The following is a 16,883-nucleotide window of genomic DNA, read 5'->3' as shown; positions in this document are numbered from 1 at the left end:
GGGAACAATAAAAACATAAACCATTATAGCCTTGTGTGTTTGTTGGGGCCCTTGGTACTTGTGAGAAGCTGGGACAGGTTTTGTGGACACTGCTCCATATTTTTGACTATGGAAAGGCACTTCCGTCTTTTCTTTTTCTCATTTTAATATTTTATACTGCAATGTTTGCCTATATATAATCAGTTAATTACTTGTAGGTCCACAAATTGCAGGATGGTAAGAAATTTGTTTTGGGGTCACCTGAGTTGAACTGTCTGTGCACGTGTTTGTGTGCACATAGACACTGATGCAAACAGCTGATTAGTGTTGTAGTCTGTGGTAAACAGTAATATTGTATTAACAGGGTCTTAAAGATAAGCTTTTGCTCTAGAAACCGAAAGACACAGAAAGAGATACTGTGACACTTCATAATAGAAACTAATGAATGGGATGTGTGAAATGACTAGGCTTTGTTTCTGCTGTATGAAAAGCCTCCCACTTTTCCTTCCATATGTCAAATACAAGCACACATTAGCCTTCTTAATGATAAAAAAGTAGATATTATTATTAAAAAGCATTTGTATTTCAAGTCAAGAGTACTTATTCACGAATACTGATTCAAAGGTCACTGAGGTAATTTAGAACCTTTTTTATGTAGTTTGCTCTGCATCAGACACTTCTGTCTTAAACCCCAGCAAGTTCAATTAGAGGACAGTTTTTAAAGTATCTATTGAAAAATATTTATGCAAATGCAAAGATTCTAATGGGAACTGTTGTAAGGGTAATGGGTGGATGATGAGTAGAAGCTCAGCAAGAGAAACAAAGGCAAATTCACTTATGCAGTGTAAGTCCCCTACTCACTTCCACCAACCTTTTTAAACAAATACCCAGGGTAGGCTATGCTAGGAGGAATTGAAAATTAAGTAGCCTTATATATCTTACTATTGTTTATAAAAGACACGTAGCTGTATAAAAAGATCTAGGATAATCTGAAAATTTAGAGAAATGTGTAGCCAAGGTGGATTTGGAAATACCTAGAAATACGTGCCATTGTTAACAGTAGAAATCCATATCAGGAGGGTTTTAAATTTGGAAAACTTCAGAAATAAAAAGAAATTCAATGAAGATGCAGGCTCTAGTAATGCTTGAGCACAATACAGTGTGTTTCTTCTGTAAACTACATGGTTGCCACTGTTGGTTTACATTGATGGCAAGCAGTGAAAGTCAGCGATGTTCTTTCTGGTGACTGCATGAAGTACTGGCACATTTCTTATGTGCTTTTTTTTTTTTTCAGATATAAATATTAACTTTAGTCTTACTTAAGAATAAAATAAGAGATGCTTTGTTTTCCAGTCTCATTTTCAAGGGTTCTATTGTAAGTCCTTTCTTAGAAGGCTTTTATTGTAAGTTAAGAAAAAATTAATTATTAGAAATATATTGGCAGCTTTTCCATTAACCTGTGATGCCCGCTTCAAATTACATCTAGAACAGGCACATTTAGTAATTCTTGTGATGAGTGTTTAACTCTTTTTAATCCTTCCATTAACAAAACCACTTTGGTTATTGCAAGTTATTTTAAAATATCGCTGTGCTGAAACTAAGCTTGCTCAAGGTATGATCAGTGTGGGAAAACAGCTGCTGCTGTACCCTTTTGTGGTCTGTACAAGGGATGGATGCTGGAACAGCGGCTGACAATGGGTCAGCTGGAGCGGGTTATTGCTCTGAGCACACACACATGTTTTGGGAAGAGTGTGGGTCTGAGGGTGGGCGCAGCAACACCGCTTAGGTCAAATGATACAAATACAACTGGTTTAGAGTGGCCTTCAGGCACTTTGCTCACAGAATAAAAATGTTTGCCGAGAAGCAGGCGTAGCTCATACTATAAATAGAGTATTGCGGGATGAATTGTCCTCCTATAGCTTCCAAGCAGCCTGGGATGCCTCTGTACTTCCTAACCTGCCTGGTGAGAAAGGGATATGCTACCTATTAGCCCTGTTTTGTAGGCACAAAAAGTATCTCTATTTTCACAAAGATCTAAGAGGAATCCTTGACAAAGAACAAATTAAACTCAAGGATCCTTAGGTTATTATCCTATCCATTGGATAATTCTTTGTGGTTCATTTTGTTTCACAGTTAATCCATCTTTTCCTGGATATCTGTCTGAATGCTGAGAATTTTGTTTTGTTAATGGTCACTCTTCCTGGTTATTAAATGACATCCCAAATGCTTGGTCATTCTCTTTGGGAGAGACAACATGTGTAAATGAGAAGTGAGATGTTTTCCAAGAGGTTATCACAAAAGCCATACCGAAAACACAGGGAAAAAGGAAAAAGAACCTTTTACTTGGCCCTCTTGTAGCATGTTTCCCTCATGCGAGTGGAGAGGAAGAGTGGAAGTTCTGATGGCCAATCCTTTGTGTTAACCAATTTCTAATAGAGAAGGGAAGAAAGAGGAAACACCTCTCTCTCCTGCAGTTGTGTATTGGCTCCGGAGAGTGTGAATATGATGAAGGTTTTTAGATACATTGTGTTTATTCTGATTGTAAAGGTTGAAGGGACCGATTACTTGACTTTACTCAACACTTATTAAACCACCCCTGGAATACTGTGTCTAGTTTTAACCCCATTGTGAATGTAAGAAAGATGTAAATAAATGTCAATAAGTCTAGTGAAGAGCCACCAGGGTTGTGGTGGGGTTGGAACAGAGGACCTGTGAGGAGAGGCTGGGAGAACCAGGCTTGTTTAGGCTGGAACCAAAAAGCTTAGGGTGGACATAATGACAGCCTTCTCATACCTCCAAGGGGGTTCCCCAGAAGACAGAGCCAGGCTCTTCAGTGAGGTACGCATAAATTGGAGATTTTTAAGACCTAACTGCACAAACTTCTGAGCAGCACCGTCTCAATCTGATGTTAACATTACTCATTGTGGAGGAGGGTCACACTGAATAAACTAAACACCTCACAAGGTCCCTTCAACCTCGGTCATTCCATGGTTGCTATCAATGAAAGCACTTTTTCAGGTGAATTAGGACTGTAGTTATGGCTTTAAATTTCAGTCTGGAGACTTTTGTTATTAATCGGAGGGAGAAACGCAGCTTCCCCTGGCTGTGTTACCATTAGAAGGAAGAGGATGGTTGCTGTTAATTCTATTCATCTGCTTCACACTGGAATCTAATCTTTGTCTTCATATTATGAAGCTACTGGATTATAAAAATTGACTTAGCCAGATGGCTTACTTGACTTTCTTCTTTCTGACAGGTGAAGACAAGAAATGTTTCTTGGTCTGTCACTAATCCCTTTATAATTCAAAATAGTAGAGGTTTCCTTTCTTTGTGCTACAGCATCCATCTTAGAAGTGATCGCGAGCTCTGTGAGAGGTTGAGGTCGCATACACAGACAATATTGTCTCTTTTACCATGACCATCTGGGTGGAACGAGTCTCTGCTGGAATTTTGGAAGAAATTAAAACCTCTCATAACACACAACTTCGTTTACTGTCTCAGCCTACTTGGTATACCTACCATCTGTAATGGTCAATGTGGAAATCCATTGAGGAAAAACTCAAGCCAAAACAGAACCTAGGAATGAGATAAACATTGCCTCCAGTAGTGTGGATCTGAATTATGCATTGTACTTTCTGTCTTACCTATTTTGCTTTTAATTTTTATTCTTCCCAATCAGAAAAAACAGTCACTTTTCAAGTATTAAGTAACAGACCCAGGCACATCACCAGGGCTCTTGTGTTTGTGGTGGTGTGGGTTTTTTTTTTTTTGTTCATTTTTTTTCTGTTGTCCCGTAATTGATAGTAGGAAACACATTTCTAGGACAAAATGCAAATGAGACTGTTATGGGAAAAGTGACCTTTTATGTAATTTAATTTGAAGTTGGTTATGTAAAGTAATTGCATGAACCTTTTTGACTCAGCTTGGGGGATACTGGGATAATATTGATTTAAGCAATCATAACATCAGGGAATGAGAAAAACTTTCTCCTTGTCTTCCTTCCGACCAGGGTTCTGTCATTTAGCAGTAATAGATGTGTGCGGTCTAGTTTTAAATAACACGAACAACAGTGCTTCCACTCCTTCAGTTGTGACTTAATTTTATGGCTATTAATCCTGTTTTACATTCTCCTTATATAATTCAGTTCACTGATGATAGTGAGGATGCAGAAATACATCCCAGATTGAGCAGAGAGATTTAGGAGCTGATTTACATTTTATGGTGAAGATGAAATCTCCCTGTAGCCCAGAGGTCCGCAGTGATGAGGGCAGGAAAGAGGAATAACAGAACTTCCCATGTTGGAAGTTGAGGAGCCTTTGCTACTTACTTGTTTCACTCCCTATCAAGGCAGCATTTGGACAAATACCCCAGAGGTAGCTTTGTTACTTTTCAGTTCGATCTTTTGCACGGAGAACATGAAAGGCTGTGTTATTACATCTTTATTGTTGGTGAATATCAATTTATACCTCCAGACATCCAATTAAGATCCTGAGAGGAAGCTTGTAAGGTGACATAAGACTAGAAGTGAGACAAAGGTATCGCTATCTGGTACATTTGTGTATTTCCAAATAGACTAATGTAATTGAAAGTTTACCTTTAAAAACAGCAAGAGCAGAAGGCAAGGGAAATGTGGCTGGAGTTCGGAGACTAAGGTTGTGTAATAAAGATAAATTGCCATCCTTAGGAAGCAGCCTTTCATCAAGCTTCTGAAGTGTGCCTCCAAAGTTATGCTAAGGACATTCTGTGGTAGGACTGTATCTTTATTGCCAAAGACCAAAACCTAGTTTTGGGATGTTCTTGTTAACAGTCTCTATTACCTCTGAGACTTAGGAAAATAAGTGCAAATCGCCCACACTGGATACTACAGTCATAAAGGGTTTTCTGCTTGGCATGTCTGTGCCACAACTAATGCAAATAGTGACAAATAGAGAAAGTGGATAGACATTTTTTTTCACCATTTCATTTCCACCATAATGAAGAGGTGAATGTAGCTCTTGATCGGTTGTTAACCTGTTTCAAATTATTGACCTTTGTTCACTGTTTGGAGTTTGATTTTTATCGAAGACACAGGGAGAAAAGAGTTTTTGCAGCACAGCAAGTGCAAAAGCAGTTATTGATTTCATCCAAGATGAAGGTCATGCAATAAAACCTTCAAATTGGGATCTTTCTAGTTTTACCTTGTTTCTTTTTATGAGATGATTGTACCGGTGTGTGTTGGAGCAGATGGGAACATGCAGTTTTGGTCGCATGGACTTGTCATGGGTGTTTGGCAGGGTGACTGAAACACGAAGGTTTTAGGATGGATTTCCTGATGTATCTTTAACTGAGACATGTAAACAAATTATGAATTTTAGGTACAGCATTTTGTAAAAATGATCACAGATCTTCTTCACTGTGTGTAAACAACTGGAAAACTGGCACATTTCAGAGCCAGATAGCTGATGTTATTGCATTGTATAATTATATAAGGCTTATATACACATGTGTGCGTGTTTGTATATATAGTATACAAATAGTATAAAAGTTCAACATTTTTGACTTTTGCTTTGCAATCAATTTTTCTAGTAACTGGCAAAGGAAAGATCAAGTTTGTTTCTCAAGCTATTTCCTCAACCTTTAAACATTCGCATTTCTGCACACTTTTGTTAAAGCAAAGGCAGTTTCCATTTCAAGGCAGATAAAAAATAATAAACGCTGAGTGAAGGAAGTTGCAGTAATCTTTAGCCAGAATATGTTAATGTGGACTACATTAAATATAAATTGATGCATATCTGCTGGCTTTTGTTATTTCTAAGTTTACAGTTTTTGGCCTGTGACAGCTCTTTTGTGTTATGAGCTGGAACTGTAATGAGTGTGTTTCCATCAATGTGGTGTGATTGTGTTGCTGAAGTGGACTTTACGCAGCCTCTTTATGAATCTGTATTTAATGTGCCCAGTGGAAGGATGGGTCCTGTGCAGAAGACAGCCTGTTTTGAAATTGTGCACTTGTTACTGTAATGTCCCCTCCAGGCCTTTTCAAAGGTCTTCCTTCTCAGTTTTCCTGAGGACTGGGTCGGTCTCGCTTTGTTACTGATAGGAATTGTCACTCAATACTGACCAGTACTGGGGATCGTGAGTTAACGTGACATGCAGTAGTGCTGTGGCGGTGCGAGAGTGGATGCGTATAAGGGACCTGTGCATTTCTGGGCTGCAGGACTGGAAGCAAACGTGCCCCCCTGGGCAGAGCTGCTCAGAGAGATGCAGCCTTCAGAACCCCTACCCCACCGCTTCCCCCAGCCCTTCACATGAATCTGTACTTGCCATGGCTGATGGCATTTGACGTGATATGTACACCTGAAGATCTGCTGAGGCAGACAGCAGTTGTGTAAAGCACTTCTTGAGGGCGCTGTTAAAACTGCATTCAGCTAAATCTTTCAGTTATACCTTTATATATTTTTTTAAACTATAGTTATTGCCTTTTCCTCTCTTTTAGCTTTTAAAACACCCTTGCTTTCATCTGTGTGAAATCTCTCTCCTGAGGATGAAGTTTGCCGTTCTCTCCGTGACAATTCATCTCTGTACTTCATGTCCTCTTCCGTGTCAACGTCCTGCCCCTGCCTTATGGACCGACTACTTGTCCTTTTGCTCCCTCTCACATGAGTTTTGACTGTTCTGCTTCTCTGGTGACATGGCCACCTATTTGCCAGCTTCTTATACTAAATCTGTGTTGTGCAGTTTCTGACTCAAAGGTTCTGACAGGCAAAGTTCTGTTGCAATGCTCTGTCTTTTAGCCTGCTGAATGGACGATTGAATTTCAAATTAACTTCACTTTCTTCCTTCAGATTGTGGCCTACTTTGATCCATTTTCTGTTTCTGAAGTGCCAAACATGACTTTGACTCCATTACTCACAAACTAATCATTATGCAAACTTCACTAAGTGACCCAGGGCTGACAAGTAGTTTTATCCACATTTATTTCTAGGGTTTATATTGTTGTGTTATCCCTTTTGCCTGGAAGATCTGTAGCCTTTGCAAGGTAAAGTAGGGAGAAAGAATGCTGTATATTTTGAGTTAAGTTCTAATGTACAGATGGATTCCTTACCAGCATGAGGCACAATATGTCAACCAGTGACATTTCGGTAACAAAAACAAGATGCTTGTAGCGTCATTCAGATTTTTTTTCTTTGAGTTGTCAAATTGTTTTTAACAGAGATACCTGCAGCAAGCAGAACCCTAAATTACTTCCCCGTGACACTGTGTTAGCAGTAGGGCTGATCTGTATGAAAACATGCAATTTAAACCCTGAAACTCAGAGTGTCTGCTATGCTGAGCCTCATCTTAATTTAGGGGAAAAAATGTAGGTTTCATGTATAAGGACTGAACAATGTCTTCACTGGTAGTTGTTATGTTTTCTGTCTGTGTTGGTCTCTGGTATCTAATTTTTTTTCAACTGCTTTTTGAAAACTAGGACACAGGTTGACAGATCTTGAAAGAAGAGAACTACTGGCAACAGCAGCATCTTTGTATGTGACTGAACAACTGAGATCACAGAGATTTCTAGGGACTCAGAGGTAAGTTCATTTCTAGGAACTCAGATGTGCTGATGTGTTTTGTTAATGGCATCTTCTCATGCACGAGAGACACTGGTGAGAAACTGCATGGTTTCTTAATATAGTCTGTTTTTTCTAAATTCGAATGAGCTGCAGCTTACATTTCCCTACTCAGATAAGTCATACATGATTATTTTTATTCTACATATTAGCAAACTAATAGGCACAAAAATGTGTTACAAGCCAGTACAATAATTAATGCACATCAGGAGTTTCATTAATGCAAAATGTTGCTGCATTAGTGACTAACCACAAATTGAGCATCACAAATTTCCCATGTGCCCATTTGAAGCGATCTAAGCACTTTGGGATAATATGAATATTCAGCTACAGAGTTTAAAATATTGTGGCTTCATGAGTAATTTGCTACCTTGATGAAGAGCCTTAATAGTTTCCAGTCTAATTCTGAAAACACTTTCTGACTGATAAGTGCTGGAAGAGTCAACACCTTGCTTTAAGTGGGGTTTTTTTGGTGCTTTTGTTCCCCCATTCCATCATTCTTTTGTATAGTAGTTGCTAGTAACCTAGGTAGGTACTGTTAATTGGCCAGGTATTACAGAACCTGGTATCAAAATACTAATTAACTTCTTCAGCTTTTTGGAACAGTACGCTTTTTTCCTCTAGGCTGTGTCTAGCTTTCATTGTCATCTGGCCCATCATTGTCAACGCCTTGAGACCTTCTATTACAATGATTGAATTTGAGAAACTTGTTTAGGTGGTAGTTGGGGTTTGCAGTGGTTGCACACAGTGAATCCTGACTTCAGCATGACTCTTCTTGCCTCGCATTCTTGAATGTAGTTGTGTGTGTTTGTGTGAGGGAGAAGTCAGGATGCAGGACAGGCATTATTCACATTCCATGCCAGTGGTTTGACAGTGTATTCTATTACTGATTTTACAGTGGTCAGGAATAAATCAAATGTGGTTTCAAGAAGTCTTTATTTTTATTTGTACCCACAAAGATAAATAGTACCATATGGTGTTTAAAAAAAAAAAAAAAGAAGAGACACTTAGGGCAAGCATAACGGCTTTGTAATATATAGCATATGTAGGGCAAGGTCACTGCTTGCCTTATGCACCTATAGGGGAAAGTAAAGCACCTTTTTATTTCCTTCCATGAGTTACATCCTCCATAGCAAACCGCATGAGGAGAAGAACAGAAAACGAAAGGCCACTGTTCCCTAAGTAAAAGACAAGTGAGGGAAAATGAAGAGGAGCCTTCGTAGAGGTTTTTACTGGCCAGCATGGTAGTCTGGTACTACTATAGGGAAGTGATGGATTGCTTTGTACTTAGAGTAAGGACAGGAATTGTTGATTTAAGTAGTGGTTCTCAAACTGCTATTGCATTCCCTGCTCTGATTTGAATTTTTTTTTCTTAAACCTGTAAAATGTTCTTACTTGGTAAAAAGAAAAGGAATCCAATTTTTGAAGAATCTTTGATCTTTTTTTTTGTGTTGCAAGTATTTTCTTTAAGTACCAAGTGTCTATATATCTTAATAGAAAAGACTTACACAACTATTTTAACTGAGAAATCCAATATGTAAACCAGGTCTTGCACTGAGCAATCAGGTGTGGTGATTCATCTCTTTTTGTGCTGCATCAGGGAAAGAAACACACCCCTGCTTTGAAAACACGTAGCTTATTTTTGAAGTCCTAGCCTAACTCTCTCACATATATTCCTCCATGGTGAGCAGAGAAGGCAGCAGAGTCTGACCACATGAAATTTGTAAGACTAGATTAAGGTCTGACTCTTCAGATTTTAAATGGTGAAGCTAATAAATCTTTACTGTGCAGGGAAGATCACTTGCTCTTCCCATGATGGGGTGTACTTATGTTCAGCTCAGCTTTCACAAGATGGTCTTTTCTGTCTGTTGAGGCATATGCGGATCTGGAATGAATCCCTCAGAAGCTGAGCCTTAACATTTTCTCCAAGTGGTGGCTGAGTGTAGTTCTTATTGAATAGGTCATAGTTTCAATCCACATGTATTGTTAGATCTCTTTGTTTTAATGACAGTAAAGCTGCCTGTTTGAGGCCAAGTAAGGACAAGGTAATGTAAAAAGACTGGTAAGTAACTTCTGAAGAAAACCAAACCTGATGATGATATCCTTTCCCCAAAATCATGCAGCTCCTTCAGAGGACAAGTCAAAGAAACAAAGGCAGAATGAGGTCAAAGAATTGTGCAGTGTCCTGGACAGCGTTCTCCATTCCTTGGAGCAGCCAGTGCACTCCCTCTAGAGGGGACTGAGGACCGTGGAGCAAACAAGTTACCTCAGGTCCCATCAGGGTTCCTTCACAGCATGTCCTTAACTTACCCAAACTGCATCTGACTTGTTTTTGAAGGTGTTCTGTGTCATGGGTACATTTTAGGGAGCAGGACTCTGGCCACAGAAAGCACATCTTTATTGGTATGGTTGCAATCTGTTTGAAAAAATATTAGTAAGCAAAAAGTGCAGAGTAGGAACTGGCAACAAATCAAAAAGGCCAGTTGTAATCTTGGATGCAGTTCACAGTGGCAGAATTGGGTGTTTGGAGTCTCTGTGAATTTTAAATCCATGTTGGAGGATGTAAGCAGAATAGACAGACTGCACACTCCGAAGTTGATCCATAACATTCTCCTAGTGATTTGGAAAAGTACATCAACATGTTGATCATCCTCCAGAATTCCAGCTCTCTGGCACTACTTATGGTGACAGCATTTTTTTCTTTCTTGCACTGAAATCAATTGAGGAATTTTTGTGTAAGGAGTTGCACTGAAAAGTAGTATTTAGAAATCATGCATTGTTTCTTCTGAACGTGTCACAGCTGCGAAATAGACAGTTTTCTGCTGAACTTCAGTTATATGCTTGTCTTACGTTTTGGTTTGTTTTCTTTTCCCTTTTGGGAGCTCTATTTATAATATGCATTCTTTTCACAACTGTAGGGGTATTTTGAGTTCCCCTTTTTCCCCATGATTTATTCAGCCCAAGCTCAGGATTTTTATTCTACTCAGACACATAGAAAGAACCACACTTGGAAGTCTTCACAGAAGCTCCATCTTTCACTGGCAGGGCTACTGAGACTGTCATCAGGCGAAATGCAGCTGAGCCAGATGAAGGAATCATTGTCTAGCCTCCTCCTCCCTTGGTCTCTGCCTTTTTCTTCCTCCTCCTCCCCCAGGTACACAGGCGTGATTTTGTGTGTAGTTGCTTTCTACCATGCTTCTGGTAAAATGACTCGTATTAGTGTAGAAGGAGTTTAATAATACTTAACTTCAGATCATTCTGACAGAACCAGGTTAAGTACTCATGACAAGTGAAATTATTCTGGAAGAGCTACTAGAGTGGGAACGTGTAAAAGGTGAGCAGAGGGTGGCTCACAAAAGGGATGCAGAGGTGGGCATGTGCCACAGATCTGACTAGTGGCAGCCTCATGAGAGGGGTTCTCCTCTGCAGCCAATGATGTTTGCAGGGATGTGACTGGGAAATATGTATTTTTCAGTCCCCTGGGTGACTGAATCATTGACTGTAAGGTTTTTGCTGGAATGTGTTGTGACAGTCAGCGAGCTATTGTCTCATTAGGATCAAACACCCAACTTTGTTCAGCTAGTTTCAATTAGACGTGACCCGTATGGTGGGTTCTTTGTTGCAGGAGTTGGTGTGGCATTGAGGTTAATACAGGCCCCAAGCCGAAGGCTGGCTTGCCTTTCCTGTGTTAGAATAAATTGTGTTATGGTTTGGGTGGAGTACCCACAGGTGAGTTTCCACTGTCTCCGTTGCTTTGTAGCCCCGGCCTCACCAACAGTCTCCAAGGATTAATTTGCCAGCGGTCAGCTGGAACAACTGCTGGAGACCTGTGCGTACTCAAAGTTACAGGAATATAGACATTTACTTTTGTTATACAATTGAATATTTAGAGCATTTACTGTGCTTTTATTTAACCACTTTTCTTGGGAAAAAGTTGCTGTGTATTTTTTCTTTTTTTCTTTTTTCTTTAAGATGATTAGCTAATGAAAATGCTTGGTATTTTGTGAGCCAGATACTAATGTGAATATTTCACTGTGATATCCAGATAACAGGGGCACATGTTTCCTACAGGAAAGAGCCATGAATGATTGATGATTCTTTCATTGTTCAGCTTTCAGTTATTTTACCTAGGACTTTTTCTACTTATTCCATAGTCCAGTTTATTGTGAAACTGGTGCCACCCACAGCTGCTGAACAGATTTACAGCATCTAGTAAAATTCCTAGGTCTTCTAGACAGAACTCGATCTTGTTTCAAGTGGAAACATATTTTGGCTGAAGTGAATCCAGCTTATTTTACGACTGTTTGATGTAGTTTGCCTTTGAGACCAAAAATGATGTTGTACAGTTGAATCTTGACGTTTTGGCTTCAAACTTGTTTTCATTAGTGGGTTGGGAGGGGAATAGGAGAGTGACTCTCCAGGTGTGGCTACATCATGCTATCTCATGGGTCTACTAATGTGATGTTTATCCTTCTAAACCCAATTGCCTACAGCACTTCCTATGCGTTGCTTGTGTTGGCTGCTAAGTCTATTTTCCTAATTTTTCTATGGGTTTTACCCTTTCATCATTTATGACTTGGAAAAAGCGAGTGAGGCTGCATGCCCATATTACCCGATACTACATGCAAAAAGATGGTAACACACTGGAAAATGTTTTATATTGCTAGCAAAAAAAACTGAAGTTTTTTCTTGCTTGTGTGTCTTATATAGACGACTGGGATTATGGAGTCTTGAGTTTAACTCCTAACTGTTCTTGTGGGACCTTAGAGAAGTCAGTTGGACTAGGCCCCAGTTTACAAAAAGACAAAATGGTCTTAGTACTTTACTACATTGAGGTTTTATGAATATTTCTTAACATGTATAAAGTATTTTGAGACCTAAAATGGATGATGCTTTCAAAGCATAAAAGAATACTTTCACAGGGAGGGTAATTATGTCGCGAGAAATTACGAATAAAATACAGGCAAGTTTTTGTCAAGTACTGAAATAACTGGGCTGAATTTGTGTTCTAAAGTATTTAAAATCCAGGGGTCCAGTGCAGTGGACGTAACATGACTGGTGAACTGCAAGAACAGAAATGGATATATTTAGCTTCTTATTTAGTGAATTGTTGTACGTTCATGTCTAGGTTGATTTGGTACAGATATATTGACATAAATCCTCAGGTACACTTAGTAATGATGGTTCAGATGCCTGCACTGCCTTGCCATTGCATGATTAGGAAAGTGAGGGAACTGCTCAGAGAGCCCCACACCTCTCGGACACGTTTGCTTTCACACCGGCTACACTGATTTTCCTGCTGGAGTCTGGGACGGAGCCAGCTCTTTGCCAGCCTGGGGTTTCCCCATATGGAAGGATGGTCAGCTGCCCAGCAGGAGACCTTTCTGATGCTCCTGCTCTGCTGGAGCAGCACAAAATAAGGTTATGTTACGTTAATTTTAAAAAGAGGGAAGATGATGTCAGGAAGATTCGCCGGAGTCACCTGAACTGGCTGCTTGGAAGGAGGGAGAGTTCTTACTTGCAGCACAGTCACGGGCACCGCTGCATTGTACCAATTGCATTACGTGATTTTTATCCCCCCCCGCCCCGAACTGAAGCAATAACATGAACAGTTATCACAAGTACAGCAAAATATTTTTACTTTGCTTTACCCTCCAAATACCCTCTGGTGGGATATAAAGATAAAACACTTTGTTTTCATTTGGTAAGGATGACCAAGTCCAGCCCAGTTGTGGCTTTCTTCATTCCCTCGCTTTGGAGTTATGCAGTCATCCTTAGCTCATGAAAATAACACTGTCTTATCATTACTGTGCTGGTCCTGTGGTCAATAAGTCAAGCATTCTTTTTGTGATTTACTGTTATGCCTTTGGAAGTCCTCGATATGTTTATGTAACTACTGCAGCTTCAGACCATTATTCCACTGTGTGTTTTTTTTCTTTCCCTCTAGACTAGCAAAGTACCACAACTGTTCTACCTTTCTTCCTTGTGATATCCTTGTTTATAATGGGCTCCTCTGATTGTGACCTCTTTAGGTGTTACTTAATGTTGTTCTTTTGACCTCTTATAAATAATTACTTAATTTTTTTTGTAATCTTGCTTAATCACCAATAAACCAGCTGCCCTACATAACGTTCTAGCTGTCTTTAAAAATCTGGTATTATTTAACCTTCTTCATTGTTCAGTTGCTTATTATAGAAAGAGGATTATATGTGCTAGAGACAAACAAGTAGATGCAAATATATGAAACGGGTATTCTTGGCCGGTGGAAATGAAATTTTATGTAAAATATAAAAGTTAAAATGGGACATTTCAAGGTAGCATTTATGATTGTTTCTACAGAATGTGTGTCATATTTTGTCTTTGATTGGATTAAATTAATGGAATCAGAATTGATAACCTAAGTAATATAAGGTAGATATGTAGCTGTTTGAAAGCAGAGCCATCATTCCATATGATGCATGAACACGTATTCCAGAAACAGAATGCTCTGTCATGGGAAATTTTTGTAACCTGCCATCCCTAGGTCGTTTTTTGGGTTGGGAAAAAGGTGTCCTGGTGTTGTGGTTTAACCCGAACTAGCAATATAACCATGGTAGCTGCTACCTCCCCCTGCCCCCATAGGGGAGAGAATCAAAAGGGAAGGGAGAAACTCATGGATTGAGATAAACACAGTTTAATAAAATAACAAGATTACACTAATATGCTACTACTAATAATATAAAATAGAATATAAAATGAAAGATACTCAATGCACTTCCTCACGAACTCTGTCCACACCGAGCAGCCGGTCCCAAAGCCGATCCCGGGGAGAGAAGAGATTAAAAGGCAGAAAGGACCAGAGGCCTCTGCAAACAGCAGGATGGTGAAAGGCACAACCAAGGGAACTCCTGAATGGAATTCCACTGAAAATACAGCAGAACTGGAATGGGTCTCTGTCTCCATCCGTCTCCCTGTCCTCCTAACCAGAAAATCCGACTCTCCTTAAATACAAAGCATGACGCTAATGGGGTCGAATACTCTTATTGATCAGTCTGGATGTCAGTCAAGCCCTGCCCTATACATGCCGCCCTTTCCAGCTGCCTCACACCTGTGGGCAGAGCACTCAGAACATCCTTGGCTCTCAGACCAGAGCTATTAAAAATGTAAACTCTGTCCCGGGGTGTTACCTTCTTGTTCTCAAACTAAATTCAAACAACCACCATACTAGCTATGAAAAAGGAAGGTTTCTAACTGCATGAAGGGAAATTAACTCATTTTCAGTCAAACCAGCACAACTGGGCACTCAGGAATCCATACTTGCTCCATCTTTAGAGCTGATAATCATTATGAAATAATTACGAAGATTGTCATGATGAAAAGTTTGAACCTTTCTGAGCATCTTTAGAGAAGCTCCCCAGAGCAGCGGCACACTGGGGTGATTGCTGGTGGGAAAGCCCTTTGCCAAAGTAAATGGACCTGGCTAAGTCCTTGTGTTAATTTTTTATTTTCACCATGTCTGCTGGGAAAACAGCAGCTGCTGTAGGAGCTTTATAGCTTCTGTGGCTACTGTTCACTAAACATTGAAACTTGTATTTAAATAGTGTGCACATGTGAGTGTTTTCTGTATGCTGCTGTATTCCTGGCCCATTTCATTTGTGAATCTGGCTCTTTTCTCATCTATTCTTTGCTTACGACTTCTTCTGCAAGGCCCACTCTTCACCACAAGACCTCTCTCTCTTTCTTTTGATCCCTTTTATAAGCCAAACAATTCTTCCCTCTCATGCAGGTTTATACCTCCTAAACCTGTTTAATATTTGTGTGTAAAAAGTGCCTGCATGAAACCATAGAACTGACAAGGTGTGTGTTAATCGCCACGTGCTCCCTAGTTATTTCACAGCTATTTTTAGCATAGTTTTTGTTCTCCATCTGCATGTTTTATTTGGAGTTTTAAAGAGCAGAAATGAAGTTGTATTGGAGGATTTTATGGAAGGGCAAACTTTTTCTTGACTTTGGGGGACTCTATGCTCAGTAAATGCATGTGTGACTATGTTCATGTTAGATGTTTTGTTGATGTTTCTTTCCTAAGATTACTAACATAAAAAAGATAAGCATCAGGACCTTACCTTGTGAAATTCCTTGGGGTGTTGGCTGTGTCCTACTGTTTGTTTGTGTATTGTATAGCTTATTCTGGATGCTGTTGCAGTGGAAATGTCATAAACAAAATAATATGGGAAGAAAAAGTCTCTCATTCAATATTATCTGCATACTTTTACATGTATGTGCTTTGATTTGTCCATTCTTTAGCATGCTTGCTTCATTCATGGTTCACAAAGGCCATAGTTAAATATAACATATAGATTGAAGGGATAGATAATTCATTTATACCTTTGTTATCGAGTATTACAATTTTCAGCCGTTTCTTTTTCCTTTGATTCAGCTGCAAAAGTGGGATGGGACAGAGAATGGCCTCATTATTGTAGGAGTATTTCTCTGTTCCCTGCAATGATTCCAAAAGCTCTTGCACACTTCATCAGTATTATTGTAATTCTTTGGCTGCAGGATATTTGGCAGCTGTTGCACCCCACTGGCAAATCCTATTCAGACTTCACTTCCATTCACCATTGCCATTGGAGAATTGATTTCTCTCTCCTCTGCTCTAACCTTTCCCAATTCATTTTGGATTGTTCAATGTGAAACATTTTAATTTCATATCATACAGCCATTCAGCTCACAATCCTTTTTTAACCTGTCACCAGGGTAACAGCATAGCATGCTTTCTTTAGGCAATCAAGTTTTTATTTCACATGCTTAATGTTGCATTAAATGTTTGCATTTTGTTTAACCCTCTTAAATACTTTGAACTGGGGATATATTTTGCTGGGTAATGAAGTCTCTGATTTTGGTGTCAAGTCTTCACAGAAATTGCCTTACTTAAAATAAAAAATAAGAAATCAGAAGTAATGAGAAGATTATTAATAAAATCCCAAATGGCTGAATGAGGCAAGGATCTGTAGAATAGCAACAATATTTTTCTTCTGGAAAAAACCTTCCAGAAGCTTATATTATAATCGTTAGACCCACACTTTAGGATTACTTTTACCTGTAAGTGCTTGTAATCAAATTAATGCAAATATAAGATTAACCATGCAATGACATGACTTTAAGAAGTGAAATGTCTGGCCTATACCTGTCAACCTGCTTCAAACTGCTTGCCAGATGCGTGTGGAACTGTAAGCTGAATAGCAAGTGATTTATATACATAGAAATTAGAGTTTAATGGGGTGATGGAATTGATTGAAGAAATATGGAATTTTTAACTGTTTTTCCTGTACATGC

General features: G+C 39.3%; 1 protein-coding gene across 1 annotated transcript in view; it reads left to right on the top strand.

Moving 5' to 3' along the window:
• Positions 1-16,883, top strand: part of PCCA (propionyl-CoA carboxylase subunit alpha) — a 287,256-nt gene that overhangs the window by 137,354 nt on the left and 133,019 nt on the right. Inside the window, exon 18 of the mRNA XM_082058341.1 lies at positions 7,427-7,529. Coding sequence (XP_081914467.1) covers positions 7,427-7,529 — 103 coding nt within the window. The remainder of the gene's footprint in view (positions 1-7,426; positions 7,530-16,883) is intronic.

This window comes from Streptopelia decaocto, assembly GCF_964273445.1.
Source record: "Streptopelia decaocto genome assembly, chromosome: 1".
NCBI classification, from domain to species: Eukaryota; Metazoa; Chordata; class Aves; order Columbiformes; family Columbidae; genus Streptopelia; species Streptopelia decaocto.
Note: the sequence above shows the minus strand (reverse complement) of the source record. Positions and strands in the feature narration are given on the sequence as shown.